The following is a 17,634-nucleotide window of genomic DNA, read 5'->3' as shown; positions in this document are numbered from 1 at the left end:
GGTGAAAAAACTGAGGCTCAGAGAAGCTGAGCACTTTGCCCCAGGGCCCACAGACAGAGGCAGAGCTCGGACTCTAGCCCAGGGTTCTAGACACTGACCCCTGTGTGCTAAGCATCCTTATATTGCCAATATTATCTGTTTTCCTCCCTTCTACCATCCCACGGTGTTTATTGTGTGTCTGGTGGTCACAGGCCCTGGGCTGAAACTGGGGCTCCAGGGCTCCCCAAAGCTGGATTCTTGGTATTTGGAGGCCATGCCATGTCAGGAAGTTGCTGTTTACCTGCACTCTTTATTTTATACAACCAAGCTCTGGATCTCACCTCTCTCTGGGTTGCTTTCCTAGCTCTAGGATCTTGGATATGGATCTTCTTCAGTTCTTCTTTGTCCTGCTGTTGTCTGGGACGGGAGTCACAGACACCCTGAAGACCTCCCTGGACCCGAGCCTGCAGATCTGTATCCTTTGGGGTGGAGGTGGGGTTAATAAGCTGTTTCTGAGGGGGTCTATAAACAGTCTTTCTGTACCCACAACCCCTTGGATTCCAGGGTTGGAGCAGACCCAGACTGTGAGAACAGGGGAGAAAAGGTGAGGTGCTCTAACCAAACCTTGATCAAATCAGTTCTCTTCTGATCCTTAGTTTCCCCATATGTTAAATGGAGAAGGCAAGGCATACTTCTCAGAGCCACAAGGGCTCTGAGGATTGTGCATGTGCTTTGCATCTTGTGGGTGAGACCCTGGGTGGAGAGTCAGGCCCTGGCATACTGGGCTACCTGCTCTGGGCCAGACCTTAGGGACACAAAGAAGAGTTAGGACCAGTCAATCCCTGGCTTTGAGGAACTCACAGACCTCACGCTGTACTCTGTAGTCCGCACTTTAATGAACCATGGCTGGGGAAGAGGGGCAGGGAGAAACATGGTGCTGTGGCTTTTGAACTGGGTCTTGAAAGAACAGAAACTCATGGAGAAGGGGGGGGGGCAGTGGCATCCCAGGTGACATGTACAGTGTAAGCAGAGGAGTGGAGGTTCTGGGAATAGGGAATGGTTGCAGCAAGTAAAAGGAAGACCATGGGGAGGGGAGGGCAGGAGCCAGGTCCTGAGGGTTGTGTTCAGGTGTTGGATATAGAATCCTATGTGAAATGGACGGAGGATAGGTTGCAGGATGCCCATGCCTCTTAGTTTGTTTCTTCCCCGGAGGTGTGGGGAGAGGGGGAGTGTCTCAGCCATGGGCATCTGTGGCCCTTGCAGATACTTGCTGGTTGGGAATGGGCCCTCTGGACTGAGGCCACTGGATTGTCCAGGCAGGAGTATGGGTGCCAGCCCCTTAACTTCATGCTGCTCAGACAAGAAGATGTTTGAGGTGAAACGGCGAGAACAGCTGCTGGCCCTGAAAAACCTGGCACACCTAAACGATGTCCACCAGCAGTACAAGATTCTTGATGTCATGCTCAGGGGGCTCTTTAAGGTGCGTGTGGGTGTGGGGCAGCTCACGGCAGGCCCAGTCTTCGATCTGGGCACTGACGGATGGGTAGGAGTTCCTTAAAGTGCTGGTGTTCACTGAGGGGAACTACATGCACAAAAGATTGGAAATAGGGTTTAAATAAATAGGACCATCTGTGAAGGGCTCTGCAAAGCCACTCAGCCCGGGTGGGGTTCCCTCAGGTGCTGGAGGACTCGCGGACAGTGCTCATTGCTGCAGATGTGCTCCCAGATGGGCCCTTCCCCCAGGACGAGAAACTGAAGGATGGTATGGTCTTCCCATCTTCCCCTTTCCTCTTCCCCACCACCTTGATCTTCTCTAGCTGCTCCTTCCCTCCTATTCTTCTCGCTCTCTTTTTCTCTGGAAGTATCCTCTTATAACACCTTCCAAGTGGTCCCCTTGGGTGTATGGATACTTAATCCATATTTCTCTGGGCATTTTCTGGGCTTCAGAGCCCGTTTCTGGGCCCCTGACATGGATATTTCCTTTGCACTGTACTGTGGTTGGGGCAAGCGAAACAGGGAGAAACCTCTACCCGTGACCCTACCTCAAGGATTCTTGCCCTTTCTACCATCCTGACCCTTGTGGTAGAGAAGGCAAGGGTTGTTCCCATTTATAGGAGAAAAAAACTGAGCTCTATTGAAGAGACTGGCCAGTGGGGGCAGTTAAGAGTGCTCTTTACTACTGTTTTTTTTTTTAATACTTCTTTTTTTTTTAAGATTTTATTTATTTATTTGAGAGAGTGAGAATGAGAGAGAGAGAGCACATGAGAGGGGGGAGGGTCAGAGGGAGAAGCAGACCTCCCTGCTGAGCAGGGAGCCTGATGCGGAACTCGATCCCAGGACTCCAGGATCATGACCTGAGCCGAAGGCAATAGCTGAACCAACTGAGCCACCCAGGCGCCCTTTACTACTGTTTTAAAGCCCCAACCCCCTTAAATCCTTTCTGAGACAAGGTGGGAAGAACAGATAAGTAAGATAATGTTCTGTGTGTCTGTTCATCCCCTCTTCCAAGAATTGTTCTGTGGTAATTCCCCCTCTCTCCGGTTAACTGGTTATATTCTAATAATAAAACTTGTTAGGTTACCCTGTCTGAGAGAGGATGAAAATAGCGCTTATATATTAAATGATGGGTACTTTACAAACACCATCTCAAATCTCCGCTCTGAGGAAGGCACTGTTGCCTCCGTTTTCCAGATAAAAGAGGGCAAGTGGTTTGCTTTTGCTAACCTGTAAACCAGGCTAACTCCTGAGTTCTTTGAGGTTCAAGATTGTTCTGAAACCCAGAGGTCCCTATTCCACTTGTCTTGGACCCAACCTGACATATCTTTGGAGGAGTCCACTTATCTCTCAGTGTGGCCTGGCCAGTGCTGGTGAGGGTTGCCTGGGCCTTATCTGCAGGTATGGCTCAAACAGGGACTTACAGTAGGGCTGGGTATGTAGTTCTATTTCATGATAGCCAAGGGCGGGGGGACCTGCTGCTGTGATGGGCACACTAACTTAGTCTGAACTGATCTGTCAACTAGAGGAAGGACATTAGTAGGAAAATTGGTGAAATTCAGTTAAGGTCTAATGATTAGTATCGATGTTAATTCCCTTGTTTAGATAGTTGTACAATGGTTATGTAAGATGATAACATTAGGGAAAGCCAAGTGAAGGAATTTTATGATGTATGATGGAAGTCTAAAGTTATTTTACTATAAATCTCAAGAAGCTTTTAAAATAAAGGGGCGCCTGGGTGGCTCAGTTGGTTAAGCATCTGCCTTCGGCCCAGATCATGATCCCAGGGTCCTGGGGTTGAGTCCCACATCGGGCTCCCTGCTTAGTGGGGAGTCTGCTTCTCCTTTTCCCTCTGCCTGTCCCCCGAGCTCATGCGTGTGCCTCTCTCTTGCTCTCTCAAATAAATAAATAAAAATCTTTTTAAAAAGTAAAAATAAAATTGGAAAGCTTTAAAAACAAAAACAAACCCTATTGTGTTCCCTGGTCATCCTAATAGACCTGCTCCTCCCATACACTGCAGTTGTGTTAACAATGGAGCCTGGCTCTGGATAGTTTTTTTTTTTTTTTAAGATTTTTATTTATTTATTTGACAGAGACATAGCGAGAGCAGGAACACAAGCAGGGGGAGTGGGAGAGGGAGAAGCAGGCTTCCCGCCGAGCAGGGAGCCCGATGCGGGGCTCGATCCCAGGACCCCGGGATCCTGACCTGAGCTGAAGGCAGACGCTTAACCGACTGAGCCACCCAGGCGCCCCTGGCTCTGGATAGTTTGAGGCCAAGTTGGGGAAGTCAGACCCAGCCAAGCTTCATGTGACACGTGTCGTCTTGTACAAAAGAGGCATCCACCTCTCTGGTCCCCACAACAAATGAGATACAGCATGGCCTTTGGAATTAAACCTGGGTTTGCCGCCCAGATTTGCCACTCACCAGCCATCTGAGCCTCAGTTTCCCATCTGTGCAATGGGAATAGTAGCTATAGCTCCCTCGAGGTGGTTTTGAGGATTCAGTGATCTGGTGGACATAAAGCCATTAACATGCACTGCACACGTGGTCAGCACCTGTGGAGAGCGGGCACAGTTCCCTTCTCTCATTAGTAGGCTTAGTGGGCTTCCGTTCTCTGAAGGGTGGCTGGGGCTGGCCAGGCGGGCAATAGAAGGGCATGTGCCCAGGCCACTCATCAGGATCCTCTCGCCAGCTTTCTCCCAAGTAGTGGAGAACACGGCCTTCTTCGGTGATGTGGTGCTGCGCTTCCCGAGGATTGTGCACCACTACTTTGACCACAATTCCAACTGGAACCTCCTCATCCGCTGGGGCATCAGCTTCTGCAACCAGTCGGGCGTGTTTGACCAGGGGCCCCACTCGCCCATCCTTGGCCTGGTAAGGACTGACTGGGGCAGAGGAGGTTCAGGAGCCCTCTGCCTGGTGGTGTATCATGAACCTTGCATCTGCCTTCAATTGGGCCTGAATGTCAGCCCTTGGTTGTGTTTTCTGTGATAAGCCTCAGGGCACCTTGAGATCCCGTCTGTGATGACCTGGGTCCCTAGGGGTCATCACCTGTTCCACATCTGCCTAAGCCTTGGGCCTGGGTCCCACCATGGAGAGAGTGGCCGTGGGTAAGGAGTCAGGAGAAGGCAGACGATGACTAACTTTTCCTCGTCCACAGATGGCCCAGGAGCTGGGGATCAGCGAGAAAGACTCTGACTTCCAGAACCCATTTAAAGTAGACCGCCCAGAGGTAAGCTGCTGGGGCCTATGGCCATGTCTACTCTGCCTCTGCTGGGTCATGGGAAGCCAGGTCATATAGAGGCTGGGGCACCGTGAATGGAGCGTGAGGGCTTTCGACTTGGAGCCAGACATGCTTGGGTCTGGATGCACGTATCATCACTTGCTCCTTGGTGCCTTTGGGCAAGCCACTGCCCCTGTCTTAGCCTCAGGCTCCCTATCTTTTCATGGGGTATGGACCCCAGCTGTGGGGGGGGCAGTCAGAGGCTGTGAACACACCCATCCCAATGTACACTAGGCATCCAACATCAAGTGGATGCCGAGGAGGTCAGGCCATGCTTCTCTGCCCTTGAGCCTCTGAGTGCTCAGCCAGGCTTCTGTCTCACATTCCTGCATATACTTTCATCCTAGGGGACTGAGATGGGCTCTGAGGGCTGAAGGCTGCAGGGTAGGGTGACAGATGGGGACACACACAGTGGGTCGGGGGGGATTCAGAGGTGGCAGGGCAGGGCAGCAGGGGCAGGAAAGGCTGGAGGACTGGACTTGACAAATCCCAGGTTCTCCTCTGGTATAGGGGAGTGTCAGGGTCCGTGAGGGGTCTAGGATTTTAGCTTGCTACTGTTTCATGGATGCTGACAGGTCAGAGACATCAGAGTTTATTACAACAAAAGCAATATCCAGACTGTTGGCCTGGTCATGTGGGTTCCCCATGTTCCCCAAGTCACCCAGGGGTGACCCAGAGGGGCCCAGGCAGATGCCGTGCATGCGGTGGGTTTGCATGAAGCTGTGAATATCACAGCCTTTATAGTGAACAGAAGCAAACCTGCTCTTTGGGGGCAGTCATCATGTCACCCTTCCAGGTTGTTCTCTGCAAGCTGTCCTGACAAATGGCCCAGACAGAGGTGATCAGGGCTTTGCTTTCTTGGTGTACCCAGTGAGAACATTCAGGGATGCTCAGGGCTGTGGTTGATTGCCTCCCCCACAGTTCACCCCTCAGCCCTCTTGGCTTAACTTAAATTTCCACATGAATGTGTTGTTCAGTCTGATTGGTCTGATAGGTAGAGGCTAGGATCAAATATGTTCAGTTTGTCTCATACTGCCATTTGATTAAGGCTGCCATCAACAGGACTCTAAGCAGCAGGATGAAGCCAACCTGCGGTTTTGATCTCAATCCTCCAGCATGGCAGACTCAGCCAGCCATGATAAGTCCTGGGCGGGCCAGTAGGTCTTATATTAGATAATCAGAACGTGGTCTGAGGCCAGTCAGTTACCCATTACCGTCCATGCAAGAGTTTAGACTGACCTGCTGATCTTTGATGTCATTGTCAATAATTACAGGGAGCAATAGATGGACCCAAAGCAGTCCTCATCCCCAGTAAAGGGACATTTCTTTTTTTTTTTTTAGAGAGTGTGCGCACATGCATATGCTAGTGGGCGGGGGGCGGGGCAGGCAGAGGGAGAGAGAGAAAGAATCTCAAGAAGGCTCCACGCCTAGCATGGAGCCTGACATGGGACTCAGGGCTCCATCTCACACCCCTGAGATCAAGAGCTGAGCCAAAATCAGGAGTTGGTTGCTTAACTGACTGAGCCACCCAGGCACCCCAGTAAAGAGACGTTTCATGGCCCACTGTTTCCCACATGTTACTACTTGATTGGAGTCACCATTATATTATCGGCCTGAGCCCTGAGGGCAATGTCCCTATGGAGTTGCAGCCTCAGTTGCCCTACTTGGCATAATGGAAGGTCACTTAGGCATCAGGAGAAGCAGATGCATTTGTATCTGTCAGATTAAAACGGTCGTACTGCTGCGTGTGTCTGCACAGGGTCACTTCGGGAGCTGCTTTTGATGGCATCAAGCACATTAGAGTAGTTCACTACCAACCATGTCCGTGTGAGTTTTCCTATCACAAGGTTGAGAGTGACGCACCCAACAGCTGATCAGATTGTCAGCTGCAGCTGCCACTTGGCTTGGGCAGATCCTAGGATTGTTTGCCAAGTGGCGGTGCTGGATCTAAGAGACCCAGATTAATTGTTCCCTCCCCAGATACTAAGATTATTGCTACAAAATCAGGGTGTCACATCCCAGGACGTATAATTCCACTTTTTCTCCAATCCTCGCCTACTCTCACCTGGACCTTTCTTTCATCCAGAAGGGTCAGATGTGAATGGGACAAGGGCATTTTTACACAACATTCAGAGACACATTGTATCTTCCATCTTGGGTCCCATGAGCCACTGTAGGGAGACCTGGAGGGAACATATTCAACCAAGTGGTCATTATCCTAATGATCTCAGGTCATACCATCCCAACCAACAGGGACTCTAGGCAGTCAAGCCAGAAATACGGAGTCCTCTGCTCTGTGCCCATCCATGGTGGCAGGTATGTTGCCACATCTAGGGCAATGATGCATTTAGGTGGCAGTGCCAGTTAACTGGGCAGTGTAGTCTTGATCAGTGTTTTGATTCTGGTTGGTCTCATCAGAGAATGGGCCTTATGATGGGCATCGAAGCAAGTGACCTGGACTGTTAAACTCTCAACCAGTTTGTTTCCATAGTTTGTGGCCCCAGAGAAGAATGGTTGTCTTTGATCTGCCGGTCTATAGTCTTTTGAGCGGCAGGCCAGATGGCTAAGAGCTAATGACAGTCCGTAGAAATATAATGTGCATGGTGTTAAGAATATTATCTAGGCAAGGGTGGTGTGGCTTCTAATTCAGATCATTATCTTACTGGCCTTGATGGCAGTTAGTCTTCCAGCATTGTCACTGGGGCTGGATGGCTGCCGCCGCCAATAAACACCAGTGTCCAGGGTTCCCAAAAGCGTCCCCAGGTTTGATGAGGACTGAGTGTATAGTGCTCATGGCTGTAATTTATTACAGCGAAAGGATACAATGCAAAATCAGGAAAGGGAAAAGGCTCATGGGGTGAAGTTTGAGGGAAACCAGGTGCAAGCCTCCAGGAGTCTCTCCCAATGGAGTCCCCCAGGAACATACTTCATTCCCCCAGCAATAAGATGTGACCTGTGAGAAGCTGTCTGTCAGGGAGGCTCATTAAAGACTCAGTGCCTAGAGTTTTTATTGGGAGCTGGTCACTTAGGCACCCTCTGCCCAGTGCATACCAGAATTCCAGACCCCCAGGAGAAAAGCAGGTGTTCAGCATAAACCACATTGTTTGCAAAGTTTAGGCTCAGTGAGCCACTCAGTACTTAGGGTGGTGGGAGCCCTCCCCAAATCCAAATTTCCAGACACCAGCCAAGATCCAACCTTAGAAGCAGGTCTTTCAAAGGATAGCAGTCAGTCTGGCCATGTTAACTCTTCTGGACAGCATCATTAGCTCTTAATTTAGGTGAACAATCAGTGGACCAGGCGCGAGTATTTAGGGGAACCTCTGAATCAAGGGCTCCCTTGAACCAGTGGCTTTGCTTCAGGCAGCAGAATGGGAGATGTGGGTTTCCCTCCTAGGGTTACTGTCACACCATCACATAACATCCCTCGAGGTTGCTTGCTTCTATTGCAACCCAGATAAATGGCCAGTATAAGAGCAGTCAGGGCATACCCAGCAAGAATATGCAAGGACACTTAAGGCCATGGCAGGTTGCCTTTCCCGGCGAGGGGCCCCCACCGAGATGCTTTATTGCTGTGACGCTGGCTCTCCTTGCCCTGTAGGTCATGAATGCCTCTGACACAGAGGAGGGTGAGAGCATGCACCAGAGAGAATGGGTTCTAGGATAGATTTAGTTTGATTTTGTCCCAGTGTGCTCTGCTTGGAAATAACCATAACAGCAACATCCTTGCCTTACTTCTCATTGGCTGGGGACAGTCTAAAGATTTGACTCACTGTTTGGCCTCCAGTGTGGACCTGTCCCACCAGCAGTAGTTCAGGTTTACTCAGCTCCCCGCATGCACTCTCCACAATAGGGAGTGCTCTGGGAGTCCTCTCCTACTGCTTATGTACCCATCACTAGAACGAACTTGTATCAGGCTGTATGCTGGCCACTGCCCCCATCCAGAGGGAGCTGGCCCTCTCCCTGCCCTTCATATGCTTACAGTCTGTTGGGGAAGGCAACAGGGAAACAGTCCTGATCTAGCGTGATCACTGTACCAGGGGAAGAGGAGAGCGTGAGTGTGGTGAGCCGTAGAACCCCTGACAGGGAACCTGACCCTGCCGCAGCAGGTGGGTGGTGGAGGCTCTGGGATAAGGTAGACTTGCCCGGGGCACCATCTTGGGGAAAACCTTCCAGGCAGAGGGACTAGTTGCACAAAGGCTCAGAGGCATAGCACATGCATTTATTTATCATTCAGTGAGCATCTACTAAATCCCAGCCATGAGAGAAGCAGACTAGCCCTGCTCTCCTGGGAGATAGTCAGTAAAAAACATACAATATGGTAGGTGGTGAAAAAAAGCAGGGGAATGTGGTGAAGGATTCGGGGATAAGGTGGAGGTGCAATTGCTACTTCATGTGACTCAGACACAGAAGGTCTTATTGAAAAGACCTGAACAAGGTGAGGGAGCCAGCCGTGTACCTGGGGGAAGAACATTCCCAGCTGAAGGAGCAGCAAGTGCAAAGGCCTGGAATTGGAAGCATATTTGGGGGAAGGGAGGATGTGAAAAGGTAAGGTCAGAGTAGGCCAGATCACAAGACCCTTGGGGGGCCTCTCCTCGGGGCTTTGGCACTTACTCTGAGACACATAGAGAGCAGGGTGACGGGCTCCGACTACCCCCTTTAAAGGATCAGCCTGGCTGTTGGGTGGAGGGTAGTTTAGGGGACCAGGGTGGGAAACAGGGACACTGACGAGGAGGCTACTGTGCTTGTCCATATGGGAGTTCATGGTGGCTTAAACCAGGGTGACAACAGTGAGGATGGTGAGCTTCTGGTTGTTTAGAAGGTAGAGCCAGTAAGATTAGCTAAGGAAGCAGATGTGGCATGAGAGACTCATTAGGAAGGAGTAGAAGACTTTTGGCCTGCACACATGGAAGAATGGGGCTGCCGTTTTCTAAAATGGGCATACTGTGGGTGGGACCAGGTTGAGGCCTGGATTGGAGATCAAAACTGTGTTTCTGGACCCGGTGAGCATCTGAATGAAGATATCAAGGAGGCAATCGGAAATACGACTCTAGATTTGAGGTTGAAGCTGGGGCTGCAAATACGAGTCATGCCTGTGAAAGAAGGAACGCAGAGCCACGGCACAGGTTCTGTCCCATCACCCCAGGGCAGATAGAGCACTGCCCAGAGGGCTGAGGTCTGGGATGTGCCTGCGGGTAGAGGAGGGAGGATGGGGAGGAACCAGCAAAGAAGTCCCAGAGTGACAGTCAGTGAGAGAGTAGAAACGCAGGAGAGGATCGTTTCCCAGAGACCCTGTGAGGAAAGCGTAGCAAAGAGGGAATGAGCGACTTGTAGAATCTGCTGGTTGGCTGAGGAGCATGAGGCCTAAGAACCGGCCACTGGATTTAGGAACATGGACAGTGGCCATCAGAGATCCTAGTAGAAGCTGTTTTGGTGGAGCAGTGGGGACAAAGATCGGATTTCAAGAGAATAAGAGGCAAGGAAATGGGCACAGCAAGTGCAGACTACCTTTGAAGAGCCTTCCTTTCAAGGGGAACAGACCAGTGGGAGAATAGCTGGAGGGGGAGATTTTCATCAGGTGGGAGAGACTCGGCATGTTGGTGGGGACAGCGCAGGAGGGAGGAAGAATTGATGGTGCAGGGGTGCGAGGGCTTCATCCCTGAGCGAGTAAGGCAGGGGAGAGTTGCTGGGCGCCCAGGGGAAGGGTCGGCCTTGCCTCCAAGAGCAGCTTGGGCACAGAAGCAGCTGGGGTGGCGGGTGTGGAGGTGAGAGCTTGTGGAAGTTGTCTTGTGAGTGCTTCTGTCCTCTGCAGTGGTTTGTGGGGAAGGAGTGGAGCAGGGTTGGGGGCTCGAGAAGGTGTGTCTAGGAGAACGGCTGAGTGAGCGGGCCAGGGAGACATCCTGGATTGCCAGGCCGCATGAAGGGCCTGCTTGAGGTTAGCATCAGGAATTTCAAGTAGGCATTAGTTAGGCCTTGTCGGGAAGGGGTCTGGGAAAAGGAAAGGCAGTGTTTTTCTTCTGACTGAGCCAGGTTTGGGCTTTCCTGGTGAGGCTGAGCCAGCTGGGGTTGGAGGGCCCGGATCTTTTGACTTGCTCTACCCCAGCCAGAGCCACAGGGTCTGGGATCCTCTTGTGACTGGGGGGTGGGGGTGGGGGTGGGGGTGTGCTTCCAGCTCCCAGCTGCTCATCCCTCCCGAGAGGATCAGCGTTAACTCCTAGACACAGGAGGCAGAGTGTGGTAGGGGGGACACTGGCCGGGGAGGTGGAAGGCCTGGGGGTTAGTCCCAGTTGTACCTCCCACTTGCTGTGTGACCTAAGCACATCACCTACCCTTTCTGGGCCACACTTCTCTGATTTCACCCCATCTTCCTGTCTCATAGTTCAATCTAACATGGCAGGTAGATTGCTCCACAAGGTAGAACTTCTAGTTTGTTTTTAATGTCTACCTTGATGAAACATTTGTCACATTTGCCCTAAGAACAAATAAGATGGGCATCTTTCACAGCATAGTTAACCTGAGTTTGGGGTACTGTTACAGCATTTCATATTCTAACATGATTCATTCGTTCATTTACAAAATACATACTGAGTGCCGTCTATAAGCCAGGCAGGTCCTGTGCTAGGGAGTGATGGCACAGTGAGCAACACCTGACATGATCCTCCCGTCCTCAGAGAGTGTTCTCCAGTGGGGGCGACAGGCACGAAGCGTGTGATCATGAGGGAGGGGCTAGCCCCAGCCCCAGCCAGGAATCCGGGCAGATCCCTGAGGGTGGAACTAACGTGGCTAAGGGCGCAGGGGCTGGAAAGAGCATTCTGGGCCCGGACCACAGCACCTGCGGAGGCCTGGAAGTGGGAGCAACAAGGGAATCCGAGAACCCGAAGCGGGGAGCGTGAGGGAGGAGCAAAGCGGTGGGCAACGGGGGCCTGCGGATGCAGCGTGTGGAACTTGATCCTGAAAGTAATGCAGAGTCACAGAAGGGTTTAAGCAGGAGTGTGTCATGGTCAGATTTGCATTTTTGAAAAGAGCTAACTGCAGTGAGGAGAATGGCTCGAGAGGGAGCCAGGTGGGTGCAGAGAGCCTTGGAAGGCCCCGAGAGTCATGGCGAGGGAGGTGGAGGTGGCGATGGGGTTAGCGATAGGAGAGACGGAGAGAAGTAGATGAATTTGAGAGAGACTTAGGAGTTACACTGAGCCAGGCCTTGGCCAAGGACTCCTGTGGAGGGAGAGAGGTGGGGGTGTGGAGCCCTGCTGTTCGCAAGGACAGGGACACTGGAAAAGGACTGGGGCTTGGGGAGATGGAGCCGTGCCAAGTCTGGGGCTTGTTTGGGACATCTAGCGGCATTTAGATACGGAGATGCAGATGTGAGCGGTAACTGACATCGGCTCCTAACAGAAGCCAGGGTTTAGATGAGCCAGTCTGCAGACAGCAGAAGCCCCGGGGATTGCAGTTGAGGAATGCCTCCACCGAAGTCCTCCTCCTCCCCCCTGGCTCGCCCTGTGTTCCTGTCTCCTCACCAGGACCACCATCCATGCACCGTGGAAGCCATGAGCCTGGGCCCTACCGTCTTCTTTTCCACCTCTTTTTCAGGTTCTGCCAGTTTGACCTCTGACCCACTGCTTCCTGTGGGTGTACTCCGTTGCCTGGGCTTATCTGCGGCTTGTTCGCAAGCCACGGGATGCCTGTGGTCTCTTGTGCTCTCTGGCTGCCCTCCCCTCCTCAGGGGTGTGGCACAGGTGGGGGGGCGGCTGTCCATGGTTGTCTTGGGCACTCAGCCCCCTCACCCTGAGAGGAGGAGCCCCATGCAGGTTCACACCCCAGCACGTGCCCCTCTGCCTGGAATGTCCTTTTCTTCCCTCACCCTGTTTGCTTGGCGAGCTCCTGGCTATCTTTCAAGGACCCTCTAAGCCGCTTCCCCCAGGCTCACTGAACCATCTTGTCTGCGGGCTCCCTGAGGGCAGGGCCTGTGTCTAGGCAGTCTTCCCACCGCCACAAGCCCATAGCAGCCTAACTCAGAGCAAACTCTTCGCTGCTGGCGGACTAAACCAGACTGCTCTGTTCTTCTCTCAGTTCATTTCCAGCACCGACCCTTTCCAGAAGGCCCTGAGGGAGGAGGAGAAACGCAGGAAGAAAGAGGAGAAGCGGAAAGAGATCCGAAAGGGCCCACGGATCTCAAGATCCCAGTCGGAGTTATAGCTGGGAACAGCCCAGGGCTCAAGGGGCCAGGAGGAGACAAGTCTGGAGGAAGAGGCGGAGGCATCGACTGGTGGTGAGAGCTGGCCCCTGTGAAAGGGGAAGTGGCATTTGCTCAGCCCCCTGGAGCCGGCTCTGCGCCGTAACAGAAGTGACTGGGCCACAGAGGACTGAATTTGCTTCCAGGGTCCTCCCTGGAGAGGGTGCCAAGGGCGTCTTCAGAGGATGCCATGCTGCAGATCAAACCATGTCGAGATGCTGGGCGAGGCTGGAAGGATCCCAGGCTGGACTCTCCCTTTGGGTTAGGACTGCTGGCCAGCTGGCTGCTGCCCTTCATGAGGAGGGAGCAGAATTGGGCTCTGAGCCACTTGTGGAAGTGCCGTGCCTGCTGCTGGCCCCACTGTGGCACTGAGCTGCCCAGCACAGGTCCCAGCGCCCTGCAAAGACACAGTAAAAGCCAGCAAACCCTCTGGGCTAATGGAGGCCGGTTTGGGCCCCAGGGAGCTGTGAGCCCTTTCATGGGGCAGGGGCCTGGCAAGGCAGTGAAGCAGGGCCTTGGCTTAGGTCTCCTAGTCCTTTCTCCGCACTGTCCTTCATGAAGGAGTGTCCAAAGGTGTTCACCCAAAGACCGTAGAGCAGCATGATCTCTGTCCCATCAGATGTTGGGGATAGTCCCTGAACAGGTGCAGGGTAGAATCAACGTGTCATCTCTGGCAACCCCAGGAGACCCTTGGCCTGTGGGTAGGGGATAGGCTCTAGCTCTGCAGGAGGCTGTGCTTTGTAATGGCAGGGCTGCCCCAAGCTGGACTGGTCAGAGAGCTCCCCATGGCAGAGACCAGGGGCCACAGAGCAGGGAAGCTGCAAGGGAATTAGGCCCTGCATGGGCAGCTACCCTTTAATCGTGTCCCTCCCAGGCAGGGGAGGGAGGGGCTGCGGTGGGAATTCCAGTTCAGTCTCTTTGACCTTGCCAAGCTAGGTCTGTGTCTTAAAAGGGGAGAGACATCTGACCATCCCAGAACCCTGCAGCCCCCCATACTGAGAGTCCAAGAGAGACTGGAGTCTTGGCTCAGCCCCTCAGACTTGCTGAGTGACTCTGGCCCAGCCCTTCCCTGTGCCGTGGCTTCATTGACAAAATGAATCTGATAATGTCTGAACCCTCTGCCCAGCCCTAAACTGCTTCTCTGAGAGGCTGGGGCCTGCTTCTCAGTGACAGATGCCCTTCTCTGATGGTTCTTCTATCATCCTTTAGGTTTGCTGAGCATCCCTGTGTGCACAACTAAAGAGAGGGGCCCAGTCTTAACGCATCTTCATCTCTGTCCCATCTGGCTCCTCTCTCCTCCTAGGCTCTTCCTTCTACACCTTCAGCCTCTCCATCTTGGTTGATTCCTTCCTCTCCATCCTCAAATGGGCCCAAGTTTTCCCATCTGACACCTTCATAGAAAGAAACAGAACCGCTCTGCTCTCACTCTCTCCTTCCCTTTGATGCCATTGTTGTGGTTATTAGATCCTGGAACTCTGTCTTACGTCTTACTGCAGGCAGTTTTCCCACTTCCTCAGCAGGAGGTGTAACGAGGGCACTTGTTTGTCAAGCTTCCTTGCAACCAGGATTCAGTCCTGTGAGCCCTGTGCCATCAACCAGATGTACCAGCCTGTGCGGGAGTTGCGCTGGTAGAGGTAGTGGCTGCTGGGACCAGAGGTAGCGGTGGGGCAGGGGATGGGGGCGGTTCTAGTGACCAGACTAGACTAACACCAGGGGTGCCCAGTGGTGGCGACAGTGATGTCTTCAGTGGTGTTTTCAGCATCTTCTTGGATGCTGTTCCCGTTTGCTGAGCTTCCAAGTCCAATCTGAGGCGCCCCTGGAGAGTCTGGGAGCTCCCCTATATCCTCAGAGGCAGGGGTTTTCAACAGTGGCACTATTTACATTTAGGGCCAGGTAATTCTTTGTTGTGTATATAAGGACGGCTGTCCTGTGTGTTGTAGGATATCCGTAGCATTCGGAGCTTCTGCCCACCAGATGCTAGTAGCAGTCTCTAGACATTACCAGATGACCCCCAGGGGCAAAATCTCCCTGGTCCACAGCCCTTGTCCCTCCTTATCCCAGCCCCGCATCTTCCTCTCCTGTCCCGTCACTGCCCCCAGAGAAATGTTGTTGGAAGCTCTCTGAGATGATCCTTCCAGGCTTCTGGGCTGCTTTGTTGTCCTGGTTCTCTGTACTCAGTCTGAGTCAGCTCTGTCTCTTCCCGATTCCTCCTCTTTCCTCACCTGCCCCTTAAACGAAGCATTTTTTTTTTTTAAGATTTTATTTATTTATTTGAGGGAGAGCACAAGAGCATGAGCAGAGGGAGGGGCAGAGGGAGAAGCAGACTCCCCGCTGAGCAGGGAGCCCACCGTGTGTGGAGTGGGGGGGTCGGGGGGCAATCCCAGGACCCTGAGATGAGATCATGACCTGAGCTTAAGGCAGATGCTTAACTGACTGAGCCACCCAGGTGCCCCCAAAGCATTTTTTATTTTTTAAGCCTAGTCTCTCCTCTCTGCTCTTCTTGGCAGCTGCATCCTCTTGAGACCCCAAAGCTGATGGCACCTGCCCTCTTGCCACTGATAACCCTCAGTCCTTATGTTTCCGCTTATCCAAAAGCAAACTTGTTTCCCATCCCCAAGCTTAATCTCTGTGGAAACCGTGGGGTACACGTTCTTGCCTAATCCTGGAGGAAGTGACGACTAAATCGTGCAAGATTGGGGGAGGGAGAAGGTGACAGGCACTGTGAGCAGAGGCCTGAAAAGGGAGGCGTCAAAGGTAGTAAATGAAAAAAAACATATTCAGAGCTCACTTCTCTGACCTGTAGTAATTGCCCAACCTGTGGTAGATCTCTGGGTATGTGGTTGTCTGGTCCCTCCCTTTCCAGGTGAAGAACCCAGGTCCTGAGGAGTGACTTATCTAAGGCTGCTCCAGCCCTGAGAGCCAGTCTGTGTTCTCCCAGCCGGAGCAAGGCGCCAACTGGAAGAGATGTTTAATGAGTTGGGATCCAGGGCCATAGGGAGAATGCCAGTGTTTTGCTGAGGCTGGATGTGGCGCAGCTAGCTTTCTTCTGCAGTTTCTACTGAGCCTTCGTTTGTGCCCCCTCGGGCCACTTTGTTAGCACCGCAGCCTCTGGGCAGGTCCAGAGGGGAATTGTGGTGAGAGGTGCTGTGCCCACTTACCTGACCTGCTGCTCAGGCAGCCCTCTGCAGGGGGTTACTGAGGCTCTGGGTTGGGAGAGCGCTGGACCAAAGTGAGTTACGGTAGGCCAGCAGACAGTCACCCCTCGGTGTGGGGAGCCCTGTGAGAGGCACAGTCGAAGGTGGCACTGCCCAAGTCAACGCCTGGTTCCAAGCAGAGCAGCAGGGTTTGGTTTTGTTTCAGGGTGAGACTAGTGGGTGTAGTCTGCATGTAAACAACGAAGAAACATTGTCCTTTTTCCCCCCAAAATAAGTCAGTTTTTCTTATACATGTTCATTATAAGAAGTAACTTAAACAATACCAAAATACCAAGAAGAAAATAAAATTCACCCTAAATCCAACCACTCCGTAATCATGACTGACACTCAGCTGTTGGGCCTTCCAGCCTTTTAGCCCTTAATGTGAACACACAGATCCCTATTTTTTCAATTACCATAGCTATTGTGTATGGGCACATCCTATATGTCAGGCCTCATGCCAAGTGCTGGCTGGGCAGCAGCTCCTCCTGCCTCAGGGCCTTTGCCCGTATCATCTGTTCCCCTGGCTACACCAGACATGATTCTTCAGAATTTTAGGTTTCATCTTAAATGTCAGAGTCCTTTGTTAGTTGCATCACACCCAGTACATTCCCTTGATTACTTGTACCGTTGTCTGCTTTTTACTTGTTTAATGTCTGTTCCCTTCACTACTGGAAGCTCTCAGAGGTAAGGAACTGCCTCTTTTTTGCCTGTCAGAGATGTTTAATAAATACTGTCAAATGAATGTGCAAATGATTTCATTTAATCTTCAGAACTCTGAGAGGACATTATTTTCCCTGCATTTTAGAGATTTTAAAACTGAGGCTTAGAGCAGTTACTCAGGCAGCGGGAGGTCACACTGCATACATAAGTGGATCCATGTCTGGCCCCACGTGGCCTGTGTGCGCTCTCTTAGGAAACAGACGGTCCCTTTTTAACAATGTATTGTGAGAGTCGTCAGTAGACATTTGTGTACCTAATCTTTAATGATGCCATGGCATCCCATTGTGTGTATGTAATTTGTTCATCCACTCCTTTATTGGGCTTCCCAATTTGTCCCAGTTACGGAGGACTTTGTGGTGAACGTCTCTGAACTTACATATTTGCGCACTTGTTTGAGCGCTCATACTTTGATTCTACAGGATAAATTCCTATTAGTCTGCACATTTCTTTACATCGTGACCAGCTGCAAGATGGGGCAAGGAGGTGCTTGAAGGAGTGGGTATCTGCGGGCGGGGTGCGCGTTAGAATCTGCGGCACTGTGAAAATGCTCCTGCCCGGGTCACACACACCCCAGGAGGCCTGTGGTGGTCTCGGGCACTAGCATTGCTTTTAGAAAGTCTGCAGGCTGTTCTGAGGTACCCCGGGTGAGGACCGTCGGAGTTGGCGCGTGGTTGCGACAGGTGCAAAGGCGGAGAGATTGTAAAATGCACTCCGCCCTCGGGACAGTTCGCGG

The 17,634-nt window shown here is 52.1% G+C and overlaps 1 protein-coding gene across 2 annotated transcripts in view; it reads left to right on the top strand.

Moving 5' to 3' along the window:
* The window catches only part of CCDC134 (coiled-coil domain containing 134), a 35,135-nt gene extending 19,793 nt beyond the window's left edge, over positions 1–15,342 (top strand). For both annotated transcript variants that reach the window (XM_027593876.2, XM_027593875.2), the window contains exons 2-7: positions 344–453; positions 1,338–1,459; positions 1,657–1,741; positions 4,167–4,348; positions 4,635–4,706; positions 12,822–15,342. In XM_027593876.2, coding sequence (XP_027449677.2) covers positions 360–453; positions 1,338–1,459; positions 1,657–1,741; positions 4,167–4,348; positions 4,635–4,706; positions 12,822–12,947 — 681 coding nt within the window. In that variant the 5' untranslated portion in view covers positions 344–359 and the 3' untranslated portion in view covers positions 12,948–15,342. The remainder of the gene's footprint in view (positions 1–343; positions 454–1,337; positions 1,460–1,656; positions 1,742–4,166; positions 4,349–4,634; positions 4,707–12,821) is intronic.
* Positions 15,343–17,634: the final 2,292 nt, after the last annotated feature.

This window comes from Zalophus californianus, chromosome 9, assembly GCF_009762305.2.
Source record: "Zalophus californianus isolate mZalCal1 chromosome 9, mZalCal1.pri.v2, whole genome shotgun sequence".
NCBI lineage: Eukaryota > Metazoa > Chordata > Mammalia > Carnivora > Otariidae > Zalophus > Zalophus californianus.
This window is presented reverse-complemented; position numbering and strand designations above follow the sequence as displayed.